The 18,429-nt window shown below is 37.5% G+C and overlaps 1 protein-coding gene across 1 annotated transcript; it reads left to right on the forward strand.

The window, feature by feature from the left end:
• The first annotated feature begins 12,184 nt into the window (after positions 1 to 12,184).
• On the forward strand, positions 12,185 to 15,113 carry LOC145771717 (V-type proton ATPase subunit D-like). Its single transcript, XM_082583448.1, has 6 exons — positions 12,185 to 12,318; positions 12,752 to 12,869; positions 13,423 to 13,602; positions 13,859 to 13,975; positions 14,056 to 14,122; positions 14,705 to 15,113. The coding sequence occupies exons 1-6, from the start codon at positions 12,278 to 12,280 to the stop codon at positions 14,953 to 14,955; spliced, it is 774 nt and encodes a 257-aa protein (XP_082439574.1). The 5' UTR covers positions 12,185 to 12,277; the 3' UTR covers positions 14,956 to 15,113.
• Positions 15,114 to 18,429: the final 3,316 nt, after the last annotated feature.

Below are 18,429 nucleotides of genomic sequence, written 5' to 3' on the forward strand. Positions count from 1 at the left end.
AAGACCTGGTCCTGCTGACCTGACATTCCAACCTCGTGTAGACTGGCTCGTCTCTGCCGACGACATTACCATCACATCCTCACTCACAAACACTAATACTTGAGTAGTTTTTGCATTACAAATAAATGTTCTTTGATACCGGTATGTAGTTTTTGAAGTTGAATACGTAGATAGTTGCAGTTAACAAGGACGATCTATACTGCTATTGATAAAAATAATGGCACACAATACGCATAAGTTTTATAGATAACAAATACACATGTATTAAATTGTTGATTTCAGATACGCGGAAATTAGATAGAATGTGAGCGTAAAAACATGTAAAATCCACCACCAAATATACGTGTAATACACGTGAAATAGTGTCGACACATATACGTGTATTACACGTTAAAATTAACGTATAATACACGACCCAAGATACGTAGATTCTACGTGTATTAGTGTTGTAAGATACGCGGAAATTGAGTAGAATGCGGGTGTAAAACACGTGAAATCCACCACCAAATATACGTGGAAAACACGTGTATTAGTCTTGTCAGATACGCGGAAATTAGGTGGAATGCGGGTGTAAAACACGTAAAATCCACCACCAAATATACGTGTAATACACGTGAAATAGTGTCGACACATATGCGTGTATTATACGTTAAAATTAACGTATAATACACGACCCAAGGTACGTAGAATCTACGTGTAATACACGTGAAATTTCTAGCTGGGTTAACCTTTTTTTCCCCAGCGCCCCTTTTCAGAGATTTCCATAGTCTGGCGCCCACCATAATATAAGGGCTGTAGCCTACTAATGACATTTTCTTCCAAGACTATAAGGCTAGCCTACAGCCAGTAGTAATTAGTTATTAGTTAGTAAGAAAAAACTAGTTTAAGCCGATGTTAGTTTTAATACTAAAAAATCAGCACAGATGTGCCTTAAGGCTCTTAACTTAAAAGTCTTAAGGCACATCTCTGCTGATTTTTTAGTAGTTAGTAAGAGTTACACTAATAACCATTATTGACTGACTATTATTATGACCAGCCCTTATGGTTTGCTTGCACTGCCTGCCCGCTGTCCCTGCCAAAAGCTGACCACAAAATGCCATTTACTTACTACAAGGAAAGGGAAACAATGCCCATTATCAACAACAAAGGCCATGCACAACACCATCCGACGTCCACGCTTGTCGGATGGTGTTGTGCATTGTGCTGTATAGGCCAACATAGAATGCTCTGAGAGAGAATCACTACTTCCCTTGTTAAACACAATCTCTATACTGTATATAGCTCCTCATCCTCGGTGGATTCTCGTACCCCCAGCAGAACTACTAAAGCAAATTTGCAGTGAGAAAAATATCGTTACACCTTCTGAATGTAGCGCCCCCTATAACGCCCCCTGAATGTTTCCGCCCCTCTAAAAGTTAACAGCGCCCACTAGGGGGCGGTAGCGCCCAGGTTAAGAACCACTGGACTAAGCCAATACAAAATACATGGCCCAATCCACCAACCCTACTCCAGGTATACCAATGTAGCATAGTGTTCTGTAAGCCTATTATAGTGAGAAAGAAGTGGATAAAGTCTAAACTAAAACCATACTGGGATATCATGAAGACGTCTGGGATATCAAAGGCCAGTGGCGTAGCCAGGGGGGGTTTGGGGGTTACAACCCCCCTTTGGCACGCATGTGACGTCACGATATTGAGAATGATGCTTTCAGTCTCTTTATGCTTGGGAATGATGCTTTCAGTCTAAAAAAAAACTTGCCTAATTATAAACAAAACAGCATTAAAAGAGCGAGTTTTGCCAATACCAAACATTCAAAGATCTCAGCCAGGAATTAGCAACAAGAAAACATAGAGACTTAGCTTTATTTCCGAAAAATGCCGAAGAAAACATGATCTTATCCTTTTGCTATGCCACCTGACAGCATCATTTTACAGGAATATTCATACCCACATTTTTGTTGAAAATGCTCTCAGAATGCACCAAATTCAAAGTAATTTTTCAAAATTTTCTGGGGGAAGCCCCCCAGACCCCCCGCCGCTGGGTGTCGTCTTAGGCGAAAACGCCATCGGGCTTCGCCGCCGGTCGTCAAACCCCCCCCTTTCAAAATTCCTGGCTGCGTCACTGTCAATGCCCCCCCCCCCCTGAGAAAATCCTGCGTACGCCACTGGTAGCGCATATATATGGTCTCAAGAAAATAGTCATGCACTGTCCGGAATTTTGCTTTTTCAAATATGGTAACCCTACTCTAGGCCTACATGTAGACTGTAGAGACTTTTGATGTAAGAACGGTTACCAAGATTGACAAAGTGATGTTTCCAAATGTTGAAATGTTATCGCCAGGAATTTATTCCATCCACTATGCGCCGCTGAAGTGAGAACAGTTCTGAAATGCGTTGCTTAAGAGCACACCTCGAGAGTGAAACCAGCGCTGCATGCTCACTGAGCTAAAATTCCAGTGCATTGTTGTAAAGCTTTGAGATAAAGTTAGGCTACCGGTACCATTGATTTTAGAACGAGGTCGGGCAATAGCGCACGCATTCCAGGGCACATTGTAGCAAGGCTGTTGGATCTTATTTTTAGTTTCCAGAAGCATGCTGCAGGGGTTCTAAGTTTTTGTTGATTATTGAAATGTTTGATCCCCCTGATAACAGCAGATACGCTGCTGGCGTAACAAAGCTTTGATGGCACAGAGGCAACGCAATGAGTCTCAAGCAATTTCTTTTATTTGCGAGTTTAAATTGCAAAAATTAGAACACCAATTTTTGAAAACCAATTTTTGAACCAATCTTTGAACTAGTGTTTTTTTCAGATTGAACAGAGTTTTGAATTTGGAAATAAGAATTATTGTTAATAAGTTTATCTTATGTGTAAAACTTGTTTGTGCGGAGGTAGGCTATAAAGCACTTTCAAAATAATGGCAAATTCCAACAATATGTTTGCGATTGTAGCACAGCAACAGCAAAGATGAAATCATGTTAAGATCTCGTCATGGAGGTGAATTGCGGATATATTGAATAGTTGTTATTTCGCTGCAACAACTTGAAACTGAAGCTATTTCTTTAAAAGTTATTGTTAATGAAATCACACGAATTTACGTCATAATGCAACGTTTTACTTCCGCGGAAAAAATTGAGCCATCAATCGCCATAGAACAAGATCACCAGGGGCGCCGGAAGCGGGGCAGGGGAGGCAATGGTGCCCTTTTAAGGTCATGTATGCTACATTTTGCACATTTTGCGATAGGCTACGATATAACAATTTCAGCTATTCGCTTTTAGCATAATTATAGTCTTTCATTTCTGCCTCAAAATATTTTTCTTTATTTATTATTTATTTGCGTCAGACAAAAAGCTGTCCGCATCCAAAACAAAACAACGAAATAATACACAAACTGCAAATGTACAAAGGTCAGAGAGAGCCACTGGATGTCGTTAGTTTAAACTCTCACTAAGCAGGCTATATCTACAAGTTTAAATACAATGGTGCGGTAGTGTTACAAGTTAGAAAAATTGAAAGTATTCAGAACGATAAAAACAATCAGATGGCATCAGGTCTGGTATAAAGCGATTTGAGGAGTGAATGCAACGGTTAATAAACAAATAGCCTACATGTTTTTCCTAAATTTATTTTTAATTATTTATTTGTAGGCTATCACACAAGAATGCCCATATAGGCTATTGGAATTACAAAAGAAACAACACAAAGAAAGTAGAAAAATAAGAGGCATACAAACGGTAGCAACGCAAAAGCATTCAAAATGAAATTACAAGCTCATTTTGATCAGACAACCAACCAGTAAAATTTAACGTTATTAAACGACGACTACCCGGTATTGATAGGCTATCTTTCAGCCATGGAAGCCATCAAGACTAGGTAACAGCATACATAGTAGGCCTAGGCCTATTATTACAATGAAGACAAAATATAATATTCACGACACAAAATTCTGTATCACAGTAGGTTAGCCTACATCATTACAACATAGCATGATGCTCTTCCGTGCCATTGTTCTTTGTATACTGGACACTTCTATCATTTGATGAGCTGATGGATGAGCATTTTTGCTATATCTTATATTAAAACTTAAAAAATGGGTCTTTTAGCAACAAAAGTGCCTTTTTTTCATAATCTTGCCCCCCCTCACTCAAAAATCGTTCTGGCGCCCCTGAGGATCACTGTTGAAAGCTGCGGTAGTGTTGTTGCGTAGAAAACGATTCGTCAACTATTCTCTTCTTCACAACAAGTGAGCCCCTAAGAAACACAAATAGGCCTACAATAGGAGAATTACGTTTTGTAAAAAGTTAAAAACAATGGAAATTCATCACGGGTCCCTACAATGATAAATTTCGTTTTAGATGGTTGGTTTTGAATCCTATTGGTTTATCTTATGGTTTATTCTTATGATCTATACTCGGACTGACAAAGCCTTGATATATTTTCGGTTATTCCTGGTAGTTTTGCATACTTGTAGTTGTAGGCCTACAGGCCATTGACACAGGGCCAGTTAGCAAAATTGGCAGAGTGAAGTTTTCCTAAGTTATTGTTGAAGTGTTCTCGCCGGGAAATTATTACGTTCACAAGGTGCCACTGAATGGACTGTAGTCCTGAAATGCGACCCCGAGAGTCGGACCAGCGCCGCGTGATCTTGAGCCGGGCTTGTAACCACTGAGCGGGGCAGATCATAGTGGCTTTAAGACCTATAACACTTAATCTCATTTTAATCACTTCATTGATAGTTCTTCTTAGTCTTCCATATGATAGCCTACTGCTGCATCCATCATTTAAATTTTGTTTTGTAAATTTTTATATTTTCTTTTAATTTCTCTTCAATTTTATTTTCTATTGCTGGCGAGAAAATGTAGTAGCCTAAATTGCAAACTAAATAAAGGGAATAAAGTAAACAATATCACACCAAATCAGAAGAATCGGTTTATTTAAATACAACCGGTTCTTCTGATTTGGTGTGATATTGTTTACTTTATTTAAAATTTTTTGTCACACCGTGCATCCCAGTGGATCATCAGTTGAATTATAGGAAAATTTGATGAAAAGTTTAGGAACGAAGTTTTGTTTTGGAATTAAATAAAGGGAAACTAGAAAAATAAGTAAAACGTAATTTGCGGACGCTTGACATTTGTCACATTAAGAACAGGAAAGCAGCTAAATCGATGACTGGTAGGCCTATAGTCTTTCGCTGGTTCCTGTCTGTTGTGGTATATCTAGATTGCCATGATGCTATTTTGTTTGTATTGTGTATGTATAATTGTGCTGTCCTCAGTGATGGGCATTATCGGCGATAATTCATCGGCGATGATTATCGGCGATAAATTTTTATCGCTTATCGTTATCGCTCAATTATTTTTTCAGTTATCGTTTATCGTTATCGCCAAAGGCAATATTTGATTATCGCCGATAATTAATCGCCGATAAATTTTATTTCGGATCAACACAAGTGGAAAGACCATGAAAAGTAATATTTTTACTAGCCACCTATTTAATAAAACTAAAATTAAAACCAGTTCTTCCTCAGTGCCTGAAGTGTGTGTGCACAGGTCGTTATCAAGGGAGGGGGAACGCCCCCCTGCAGCGACGGCCCTGACAACACAATAATTTTTAGAGTTGCAAATTGCAATGCAATGAAATGCATGCAACAAGTCACTTGTTGTTTTGCTGCAATGGGCAATCACGAGTGAATTTTACAATTAAAATGTAAGCGCACAGGGGATTCCTTTGAAGCGAAGCGAAAGAAATTGGCAAGTGGTTTGTGAAAGTGTCGCAATGCGAGGCCGCTTTTACATCGGAAACATGGTCTTTCGCGCCACCTCACGATCAACTATTTTATTCTTGTGTTTTCTTTTTTCGTTGGAGGTGTTAGTTTTTAGTAATTGTCGTAAAAAAATAAAATCTCTCTCGTCAAAACATGAAACTTACTGTTTTTTTTTTGTTTTTTTTTATTATCTTTATTCTGCATTGCGGGAAAGCGGACTTGAGCGCTATGCATCGGTGTACGCCTTCCCACGTACACCTGACCCATGCTGCAGCCGACGGCAATGTCTGTTTCCGGTTGTCTGTCTACTTATGACTTAAATTTGGTACTACCCATTACTCGAAATCGATCACTGGGTAGAGGCAGTTATCGTAAAGTTTCTTGCCCAGAGAAACAACAGCAAGTGCGGGTGGCTGGAGTCGAACATGCAGGCTCTCAACTGCGAGCCCAACGCGCAACTAAAATTGCAAGAACTTGCCTTGAGACGTGCGGTTACGTCACAAACTCAGATTAAAAGACAAAATTCACACACAATAACAACACAAGATCGGTTGTAGACTGTAAGATCGATTTTTTTCTAGCTTGGCGATATAACTTTAATCCAAAAATAATAACCAAATGCATAAGTGCCATTTAACTTAAAAAGTTAACCCATTTGTGCCGAAAGTGAAAGTACTTAAAAAAGTTTTCGGAAAATTTAAATATTGCATAATTATGACCTAAAAAACATATCACAATTATTTTTTTCCTAATTGTGTTTGTACTTTTTGAGAAAAAAGCCGTCCTATATATAAGACGCTAGGCAAATCCGTTATCAAATTTCACAAGTTTCTTGTGCGTAATGCTTAAGCGTTATTACATTTTACTTATCGCTCAAAGTGATAAATGGGAAATGTCTTGTTCATGTCTTGTTATGTCATTATTGTCATCGAGCATTTTATTGAAATGAAAGTTCAAAAAATATGAAGATGAAAATTAGCAAAGTAACACAACATCACTGAAACAAGTCATTGCGGAATATGATATTGCTTGAAGCATTTGACATGCAGACCGACATCACATGTTTTGCATGTTGTAGTAGTTTTTGCATCACAATAGGCGCATCGAGTTGCGTGGTAAAATTATGCTAAATACAGTAGGCTATAACCTTTCTCATTTACTGTACCTATGCGACATAGCCTACCTCAATCAAATCTTTTTATTCCCACTAATACAGTGCCTACATTGTAATTCTTATCTCAACAACTCAGCGTTCTGCCAATCCTTTAATACTGGTGTTCACAAAGAAAACAAATAAAATTATCTGAAATTATCAGTAAATTACGATAATTATGTTATTGTTCTGAAACAAACACGACTAATTTGACAAGCTTGATGGATTTCACAGTATGCACATTTTTACTACCAATAACGCTTAAGATTACTGATAAATTTTCAAGCATTTTGCGTTTTTGGGAATTTTTTCTATTATTGCAGACTTTGTTGTAAACAGCCCTTTAAGCAGAAAGCAAAATACAAAGTTTGGAATTTTTTATGGTATTTTTATTTGATTTAATTATTTTGTCTACTGCACGTAAGCGGCAGTGTAACTCAATTGATAAAAGCATCCAACTGGTATTTGAAGGTATAATTATAAGCACGGCGGTTACCTCAGTGGTTTGATTCTGGATCAAGAGGTTGAAGATTCGATACCCACTGCAGCTATTGCGATTCTATTTATGCATAACTTACAAAAATTTTTGTCCCTTTACAGTATATTATGTTCGATTTTTCGTCATGTTAATGAAAACAGTTCGTGCTGCATGGGATGGGGCAGCGCTAATAAAGAAAAAAAAAATTATCGTTATCGGACATTATCGGCGATAATTTATCGTTTATCGTTATCGCTTAACTTTTTTTTGATTTATCGTTTATCGTTATCGCTTTAGGCATTTTTCGTTTATCGATTATCGTTATCGCTTAACTGAAAAATGAGTTATCGCGCCCAACACTGCCTGTCCTACTCTTCTCGCAACAGACAAAACAAAAGTTTTCTCTCTCTGTTGTAATACTAACGAATTTATTTGCACACCAGTCAGTTCAATCATTAACAGCAAAGAATCGATTTCAATCAGCTAGCACCTAAATCATCTTCAATTAAGCTTATTCAAATAGAATATATTTATTTTCCATTAGAATAAGCTTTACAGAAGAATGAAAATGATCTAGCTGTTAGCTGATCGAATCGATTTTTAGCTGTTTACGATTGAACTGACTCTTGTGAAAATATATTCGTTTTTATTACAAAACATGTAACCCAGTCGTTCATATCAAGCATTGTTGTGGGTTTGACACTTGTCAGAAGATATTAATATTTTCAACTTAATAACAATTTGCACTCAATATCAACCAGAAGCAACAATCACTTTTTCCTCCCCTACTTCTCCAAAAGCTTGACTCAACAATCCATTCAGTTTAGTGGAGTTAAAGTGTGGAACCATCTCACGAAAACCATCACTGAAATTGAAACCTTTTCAATATTTTGCAGTAACTTGAAAAAGCACTTGCGTTTTGAAAATTAACCTCTAACAACCTATGCTGTAACTCTTTAATTATCTGACTGTATTATTGATTGTTGCACCATATCCTGGTATAGCATGCCTTTCCAAATGCCACTTTTGTAAATTTATATTACATATCATATATTCCTATATTATACATTAACATATCTTACTATAGGCCTACGTATATCTTATATATTACACCCGACCGGATAAGGATGATGATTAGCCTACTATCTTTACTCTTCCATGAATAAGCTACTATACCATTTTGTATAATTTAATATTTGCCAGATAAGAATATATCACTATGTTACTACCAGCTTGCATCTAACTACTCCCTGATTATTATAAGCTATTATGTTCGTTCAGAGGATCGCTTGACTTTTCGTAAGATTATTATTTAGTTTGGTTTGGAAAAGATGCTTGAAACAACTCAGACACTACATCCTTCATCGGCACTACCAAAGAATCTCCACCTCTCATTAGCGATACCAAAAACACTCCATCCCTCATTGACGCTATAAAAGATGATTCAACTCTTATTAGAAATACCGTACCAAAAACACGCTGCTATATCATCATGCTTCTTATGCTCTTACATGCGCAGGAAATTAATTTAAAAAACAAAGCTTTTTTAACTATTTTATCTTGATAATGAGCTGCCATATTATGTATTTGTTCTGCAATATATAGGCTACTTAATGTCGTTGCTGCAAACACTTTATTTCTGTATGAAATCTGTAAATAGTCCTTGTTTTGATAGTCCGTTACGTAATTTCAATATGTGTGTGTAACTGTGCATATTAGTTTGTTTTTGTGATGTTGGGTTCAGTCGTGTTCTCATTGCTTTAAGAATTGGCGCTCCAGTTGTTCCAGGAACGAGGAGGCGACTGATTCTTAACTAATTCATCAACTTATTTTAAAGTATCAGGTTTGGTGGCCGTGCTTAACTATATTTATTGATGCATATACCGCAATATTAGATCCTTTCATGCACGTCTTAAACCATTAAGGTTTTGCCACCTTTTCCTTTTGTTAGTTTTGTTACTGTATTTCTTTTTCACAATATCATTTCTTTTGCATTCTGACAAAGAAAAATAAATTGAATTGAATTGAATTGAATTTTCTTGATCACTCTTTCGATTATAATTGAACAGCTGCATTTACGACTTTTTATCATCACAAGAAGGGTTGCCAACCTTGCGGTTTTCACGCCCAATTGGGCTGGTTTTTGTTCTGAGTTGCGGGATTTTTTTGAAGGTTGCGGGTTGCGGTTTTTTGGGCTGGTTTGAATAATGTGTCTCAAAACAACATGAGATTGCTAAAACTTGTTAAAAGGAAAGAATGTAGTCGAGATTCAAATGTACTGTAGTTAGGTTGTATAGAATGCTGTAAGTTGCTGCTCTAGTGCTGTCATGTCAGCCATTAGATTGGTCTCATAAAGAAGGCAAGTTTATTTTGTGCTTGTGAAATGCATAAATTAATGTTTTATTATTTTTCTATTTTCATTAAGAAAGTTTACATGAAAGTTCAGTAGGCCTACAAAGCTTTACTCAACGCTGTTGTGTACTTAGCAAGGCATTGTTTACCATTGGAAAGTAGGCAAAATATCGCCATCTGTGAAATTATTAGACAAGTTTGATTTGAATATGTATGATCATAAACGTGTAGATAATGTGTAATTGGTCAAAATTGGACATAGCCTACTGTGCCTGCGGTGCTGACCTGTGTTTAGTAAAGTTACATATTTCTTATTTTGTTTGCAATGTAATTATTTCGATTTTTACACATTGATTGTTCTTTTTGTGCAGTTAAATGCTAAATTCAGCGTAAAATTATAAGATCTAGATATGTTAGACATCAGTATGTATATGATTGAATTGAGTCTGTCAAAAATATTTGGAAAGTTTGAAGCATATTGGAAATTGGGCTGGTTCCGTGATCAGTTTGGGCTGGTTCCGTGATCAGTTTGGGCTGGAAACATTTTTAAAGGTTGGCAACCCTGATCACAAGACTCAAGGTCCAGGGCAGACGATCTCGGTAACGAGTTTGGAATACTGTTGCTTCACAATCTTCAATGTTTCAACTTTTCTTTTAGAAAGTGGTCTTTCCTTTAAAAAGTTGAAACATTGAAGCTTATTGAGCTACAGCAATCAACAATGAGCATTCAGCAACCCAAGTAATCATTGCTGGCAGCACTGTGAAGTGAAAAGAAACTAAGAAACTTTTGTAGTTGAAAGAAGTTTAGCTGCTAGCACGCAAAGCCTACAGTAAATTTCAAAATTTGAGAAAACGTGTTATTTTGCAAGCAGGTAATTTTTGTTATTGTGTTTTTGCATTTATGTGGTCCTCCAAAACAGAAGAAAATGCAATATTTCGAGCTAAACATATTGCTCATCCAACTATTCAAAAATTAATTAAACCTATTCCAGTGTTAATAAGTAGGAAGTGGCTATTTTTCCACACTTAATGCCATGGTTACAATCAGGTGTTTCCAGAGTTAAAATTAAAGGTAAGGGTTAGAGTTAGGAATAAGATTAGGGTTTTGATCTTTGCCCAGGACTAAAAAAAATGTCCTAACTATATACAAGTTTTTGTTTTCAAGAGCTTCAAACTTTTCTCAAATTAGGTCAGAATTGCTTATCTGGCAACACTATTGAGGCTATTATTACACTATACAGTGTAGATATAGCCACAGCCTACTTTATTAGAACTAGTTGTCAGAAAAGTTTACGTTATCATCTAGTGAAAGTTTCTCCAAATATATATATAGGGCCTATTTAAATGTTTTTAATTATACGACATGGTACATCTTAAATTTTGGTGCCCCTAAATCCTGAGGTCCTAGGCTTCAGCCTTTCTAGTGTAATGGTAAATCCAGCACTGGACTCCACATGCGGTGATTTTAAATTTGGAAGCAGTGGCTATACTTATGTCGTCGTAGATATCGCCGTTCTATGCCTTTTTTTATCTTTACGTCATTTTTACTGTGCAAGCGTGCTGTTGTTGCAAAATTTTATTAAAGTGGTGCGACCATGCCATATTTTAAACTGATTGTCCTGCTTTGGTATCATGCACGCTATAACGTCCAAGTTTTGTCGCTTCTACCTTTTTTTAGACTTCTGCTATGTTTGTCATATACCGTACTGTTTTTTTTTGTGATGGTCAGAATTAAAACAAACTAAACGGCCACAAAAATGCGTAGCTTAACGATTAAGTCACTTCGGGTTAGAATTTACTTTTAAAAAAAAGCTCCCCCTGGTGGTCTCAAACTCATATCCTTGGGAGTACAAGCCAGACAAAGATCACACGCGCCACTGATTCACTTGGTAAAAACAGTTGAATTTAGAAGTTATATATATGCACTTTTTTTCATTTGTTCTTTCGTCTTTGGTTTGAAAGAGAAAGTTGAAGAAGAAAAAAGCACAGCAAGCGCGCAAACACAGCAACAGCGCGCAAGCCGCACATGCACAGTAAAAGCAACGTAAAGATTTTAAAAAAGGCATGGAACGGCTATATCTACGGCGCCATGAGCATAGCCTGTTCCTTTAAATTTCTCTGAAAGACTATTCAGGCTTCTAAGCTATTTTATTTTGCAACCAAGCATGGTCTACCAGAGCTTCTTTCCGACAGCCAAAGTCTCCTAATTTTAACCATAGTACAGTCGGCCATAGTTAATTATGCGTATATGAATGGTAGAAATTCATCCCCGCTTAATAGATCCACCCGTTTAATAAGCCCAAAATTGTCCGATTCTGAGGTGGGCTTAATAAACAGAGATAATAAGCTGTGCAGCATACTATATACTTCAGATCAACAAATTTTAATACTTGTTTATAAATGAACTTTGTTGTATCCTTTAAAAGTTACAGCTTCTAAGTTGGTACATTATATCTATTGTATTTTTTGTAGTATTGCTGTGTTTTTTTTTATTTATCTCCACAAGAATCATCTTGAGGTATTCAAAATGTCTTCACATGATAGAATTGATGTCTTTCCTTCTCGAATGTAAGTATATTTTCGCACAGTATTGCCACACAATTTGTTGTTTTTGGCTATATTGAAGCCAAAATGTGGCTGGAATGAAAAACTTTTTATATCTACATTTGTTTTGTGTGCAATCAGCATGTTTTAAGCACTGCATATTTATTTTTGTCACTTAACATTTGAGATTAAGGATACTTTTTCAAGAAAGTTTCTGTTAATTTGAAAAAGTTTTCTTTTCATCAAAACATGAAGAGCCAGAAATGTAGATAGTACGGTAATATTCAGCACTCGTTTCAAATTATATCCATTTTCAGTGTTGCTAGATGAAATTTGTAAAGATGAAACAGTAGTTTTTAAAACGTTTGCTGAACATGAGTTTTGGGCTCTTTTGTTTTTGATGAATTGACCAAACGTTCCAAACCTATTGCTTCTAACATTTTCGTTTTATTTTCAGGAATCTCACTATTATGAAAGTGAGACTAAAGGGAGCACACAAAGGTCACAGTTTATTGAAGAAAAAAGCAGATGCATTGAAGATACGATTTCATGTTATATTAAAGAAAATCATTGATGTATGATATTGCATTGGGTTAATGACCAGAAGTTGAACTTGTATTCTTTACAAACACACAATAGTTACCGTATGAATTCAAAATTCGTTGAACAAAATATTGAATTTCTGAACAGAAGTAATCTGGCGCCAGAACAAGGCTGAGTACTTGCTATAGAACAGCGAGCGTTGCTTTTCCCTAACCATACCGATTACTGATGTAGTCTCCATATTAGCCATTAAGACTTTTCAAAAAACACATGCTGCTTGGTAGTCGAGTGTAGCAAGAATTGACATATTTTGCTTTTGAATTGACACTCGACTACCAAGAATATAATGACTTACGTTGGCAAAAAGTTCTTACGGAAATTATTAGTGCAAGTTGATTGCAGAAAGCAAACACCAGAAATCGGCTGTTTAATTCTGAGGCAAACAAGTCTGTGCAGTACATGATGATCTTCTTCCCTAACAGCATCGTAAGATATTTGAGAAACTCCTTTCATGTTGAAAATTGTATTGTTTTTGCAGTGCAGTTGTTTTTGCTTTTACGTTTTAATGATCGAAACATGTTTCAGGCTAAACAAGAAATGGGGGTTGTGATGAAAGAAGCTGCCTTTTCTTTGGCAGAAACAAAGTTCTCCGGTGGGGATTTTAGTCCTGTTATCTTGCAGAATGTCAACAAAGCTCAACTGAAAGTTCGAAGCCAAAATGAAAATGTTGCCGGTGTAAAACTGCCAACTTTCGAGCATTATGAGGTGTGGTCTAGTGAAGCATCACTTTAACTAAAGGCTGTATGCGATCAACTTTCTCTGGCTTTTGCAACATTGTTCTAAAAAAGATTTCTTGAGCTACATGGTAGATGTAGTGTAGTAGATATAAATAATCTATTTGCGGAAGTGTGTTCTTAACAAAGGACAATGCTTTGCTGTATCGGTGGCCAACCAAATGTTAAAAACGATTAAAGAATTATTATTTTGTTTTTGTAATTTGACTTTCTTTTGACCTCATAAGGATGGAACAGACAGCTACGAACTAACTGGTCTTTCTCGGGGAGGGGAGCAACTGAGTAGATTGAAAAAGAATTACGCGAAAGCAGTCAAGCTCCTTGTTGAACTCGCTTCATTGCAGGTGAGCATTGGCATTGATTGACATCATAGCCTTAAAGGTTAAGATTGAAATCCATTGACGTATGATTATGTGTTTTCCAGACTGCATTTGTGACATTAGACGATGCGATTAAAATTACCAATAGAAGAGTAAACGCTATTGAACATGGTGAGTGATCATCTATTTGTCTCTTGTTGCCGCTTTTTATAATGTATTGAATTAAAATACAAGTAGATTTTCGTAAATAAAAGTAAAATAAATATTTTACTTTTATTTACGAAAATCTACTTGTATTTTAATGTAAAATCAGACTTATGCCAAGTTGGTAATTGTAAAGTTGGTATGCCAAGTGTATACTTATGCCAAGTTGGTAATTGTAATGCCAAGTTGCCAATGCCAATTTGGTAATGCCAATGCCAAGTTGGTAATTGTAAAATCACCTGTCACAAAAATCGAACGTGTGCATAGCCATGCGACAAAGTTAACGACGAGGCCATAGCGACACACATCGAAAGTTGGGAAAAACTACATCCGGTGATTTTAACCTTCCGAAAATGCAAAATGGCGGATCTATTTGAGCTCGGAAATGTCTTACATGCCTGGACGAAGCGAGAGATTATAAAATTGCAGCCGATTTAACGCGTTGTGTCGCGCAACCGTGTTTTCCGCCCAAGCATTGGCTTGGCTTACCATGCAACACAATAGAACAATTGTGTTTGAAGAAGGTTAACTTGTTTCTCTTTCCAACAGTAATTATCCCGAGGATTGAACGAACTTTGGTGCACATCCGCACAGAGTTGGATGAAGGCGAAAGAGAAGAGTTCTTTCGCTTGAAAAAGATTCAGCAGAAGAAAGAAATTGTTCGACAGAAGTCAGCCGCCCAAAAAGAAGCCTGGGAAGCCCAGCAGGAATCAAATCGGGTCAAATACGGAAGGCAAAGGGAATCCAAGCCTGTTGTAGACCTCTTAGCTCAAGACGAAGATGAGGATCTGCTGTTTTAGCTCACACAAACTATAACATTATATCGAAAGTTTCTTTTTTATTGTTTTGATGTGCAATGCTACGTATTGATGAAGAGGACTTGAAAATATGGCTTGTTAGGTTATTCTTCTCTTGCATTATTCTTAAAAACTCTTGCAAATATAATTAAGCCCTGGAGTTTGATCGCCCGTTGTCAGTGGTCGTATTTAGAGGATATTTTGGGCCGGTACCAATGAGATCCTCGAGCCCAAAATTGGGACATTTCTGAGAAAAATGCACAATATCTAAATAATACGTACCGGTAGTGGTTTCTTTAAATTCATGGGCACACTGGAAAGGTTCCACTAAAATAAATCCCGGGTTCAAAAATACCCCCGTCAACGGTGCTGCGTATATTTGTAATCTGCAGGTCGCTGCAGCAGATGAGTTTTTTTAACCAATCAAAAGGCAAGATTAAAATCAACTATTTTTAGTCATGTGACTCATGTACGTTAGAAAGTAAGAGTGGCCTAGTGGTTTGAGGTTATGGAAGTATTAGGCATTTTGATGGCACGGGTTCGATTCCCACTACTGCCATTACTCTTCTGTAGTTACCAAAGTTCAAAGCAAGAACCAACTTTCTGACTAGTGCTAGAAAGGTCACAATGACTGCAGTCAGCTGGTTCATAGGGAAAATTGTCCTACCGTATGTTAAAGTGTCTACCGGTCAAAACATCTGATGCAGGGACCTACAGATTACAAATACGCTTAACGTGATAACTTGTCTCGTTGATACAAATAAATTTCGCAGGTGATTAAAATCGCTCAATAGGATATTGTTGCAGTGATCTATCGAGTATTAGGTTGATTTTAGCACGTCTCCATTAGTCTGTTGTGTCAATTTTATCATGAAAACGTTTTGTCTTGTTTGATATTAGGCGATCATTGATCTTGTAATAAAATGTTATCGCAACTGCATTGATCAACCTGTTAGAGCAGGAGCATCGCAAGACCCGAGCCTCTAACAACCCTAGCCAACAATCCTTCCAATGTCCATCCTGCAGAAGCTTCACCGCACAGATAGGCCTCATCAGCCATCTCCGCACTCATGTAGCCTACACTGACCATAGCCCACACTAAAAAAAAGCTTGATCTTAGTCTCATTGGCCATCTTCGGAAACGAAGGGCGAACATCATCAGAGCAGGCACCATCAACCTTTTTTGCATACGGATACGGGCCACTTTAGCACAAGGAAAGATGTGGCGGGCCACACTTACATGATTTTTGGTCGATTGATTTTTTTAACGCCAGAAAAGAACGCATTCGTTCCCAAAAATCCAACGCTATCTGTTGTACAGCGACGCCAACCTGGAACTACAGTCTGATTGTAGGCTATACGCAGTGATGTACGCGCATACAAAAAATATTGACGCCGTCAGCGCAAACGTTCGAAAAACTATACGCCGCATGCGTCAACGCAACTTGTAAAAAAAGTTGGCGGCGTCAGCGTTAGCGCATACTCTAGCGCAAACTCATTTTGTTTGCTAGGTGCCAAACATTCACACGGTATAAACCAGGGGCGGATCTACCGGGTGGGCCTGATTGGTACAGGCCCACCCAGATTGACAGTGGACCCACCCAAAATCAGATTATTGAAAAAAACATGTTAATGTTTAACACTAGAACAACCAAGTGGCACTGAATTGTCTGTGGCATCACTATTTCACAGCATTTGTAAGAGATATTCGGTAACACTATAAGTTTTTGTATGCTGGTCCGCCGTGGCATTATTGGTGAAGGCCCACCAAGATATTTCCTAGGCCCACCCATAAATTGCGTTCTGAATCCGCCACTGGTATAAACCACTCGAAACAATACACTTTTCAAGCCACTTCGCGATTTCTCGTTACAAAAAATTATCTTTTTGGCCGGAAGACACATCTGCCATTGAAAATATAAGTTTTTGCCTTTCGGAGAAGAGAGCTTAAAATACTTTTCCATGTAGGGCCATGGATTTGTATTATCATGCTCCATTTCACTTGGAGATTATTACCGTAAGTTATTCCCTGAATACAATAGTGTAGGCTAGTGTAAGAAACTGTAGCATATGCCTATCAAGAAAATTCTTGTATTATACTAACTGTCGCTTCTAGTATAATATACTAACTGTCGCTCCCTAAAAATCCATTATAAAAAACACTATTTTTAAAATGATTCCGTTTGAATAAGACTAATGTTGCTTTTAATGCCATAATTCTCTCAATAAGCTCTATGCTTTTTTCTGATAAGATTTTTAAAAAGTGGGTTAATGGAAGACAAAACTGCTAGACACAAGCAAGTTTAGATTTTGAACTGCACAACTCTTTGTTATTAGCATTCAGGGATAGTTAGCATTACTAGTGTTATTAGCAGTAGGCTACTCAAAAGCCTCTCACAATTGGCATCTGGATGCATGTTTTGCTAAACTGCTCATCAAGTTACAAAGCATGTATAATTACATACTTACGCAACAGAATGTATAAATTGTCAAGTAAAAATTACCTTAGCTTGATAGCCTACTGTATGTAGGCCTACACACAGGGCCGGATTTAGCTGATGGGGGGCCCAGGGCACTTTTAGATCGGGGGGCCCCCGTGCAAAAAAAAGTTTTGCGCCTACGGCGCGTAAAAATCATCTCTACGTCTACAGTAGCATCAGTCCAGTACTGCACAGCATTTTGCAGAAACTTTAAAGGTCAAAAGGAATAAAATAACACAAAATCACATTTTTTTCCACATAGGGGGGCCTTCAAAAGTCGGGGGGCCCGGGGCAACTGCCCCCTCTGCCCCCCCCCCCCTAAATCCGGGCCTGCCTACACATTACTACGCTACATAGCCTACAACCAGAATAACCCGCAAAGGCAAAGTAGTGTACTACATATAACATACAGAGTACAACATCATTCAAGCAATCACGGTCGGAGACCAAATATATGAGTTTGTTTAGAACTTTAGATACATAGGCTGCACTGCTCATTGCCTGAGAAGTTTCTGGTTTGCCCCAAAATGCAAGACTTAACTAATATAAATTAAAGTGCTCACAATTGCTTACAAACGCCTTCAACACTGCATGACTAAAAAAACTTCACACTACGAAGCCAAGTCATTGTTTACATTTTACATGGAGCGACATTACCAACCTACCTACTTGCTTGCTTACATTACATTCCTGTTCTGACCCGTAATTTACTAGGTAATTTCTCAGTAGGCCTAAGTTGTTTTAACTAATTCTTTCTTTTTTTCTGCAAGACTTCAGTTTCCACGTGGGACTCTAGGGTCAAAGGCAGTAGTGCGATATACAAACAAACTCCAGCTGACTGAACCATAGATGACACTGTGACACAACACTAGAACAATGGGCAATTGCAAGACGTCAACATTCGCAGTTTGACAAAAAAAAATGCAAACAACAACTAAGACATTAAAAAGTATGCGTTGACGCTATGCGCTAAAAAAACGCGAAAACTTTACGGCGC

This window comes from Aplidium turbinatum, chromosome 1 (assembly GCF_918807975.1).
Source record: "Aplidium turbinatum chromosome 1, kaAplTurb1.1, whole genome shotgun sequence".
Classification (NCBI taxonomy): domain Eukaryota; kingdom Metazoa; phylum Chordata; class Ascidiacea; order Aplousobranchia; family Polyclinidae; genus Aplidium; species Aplidium turbinatum.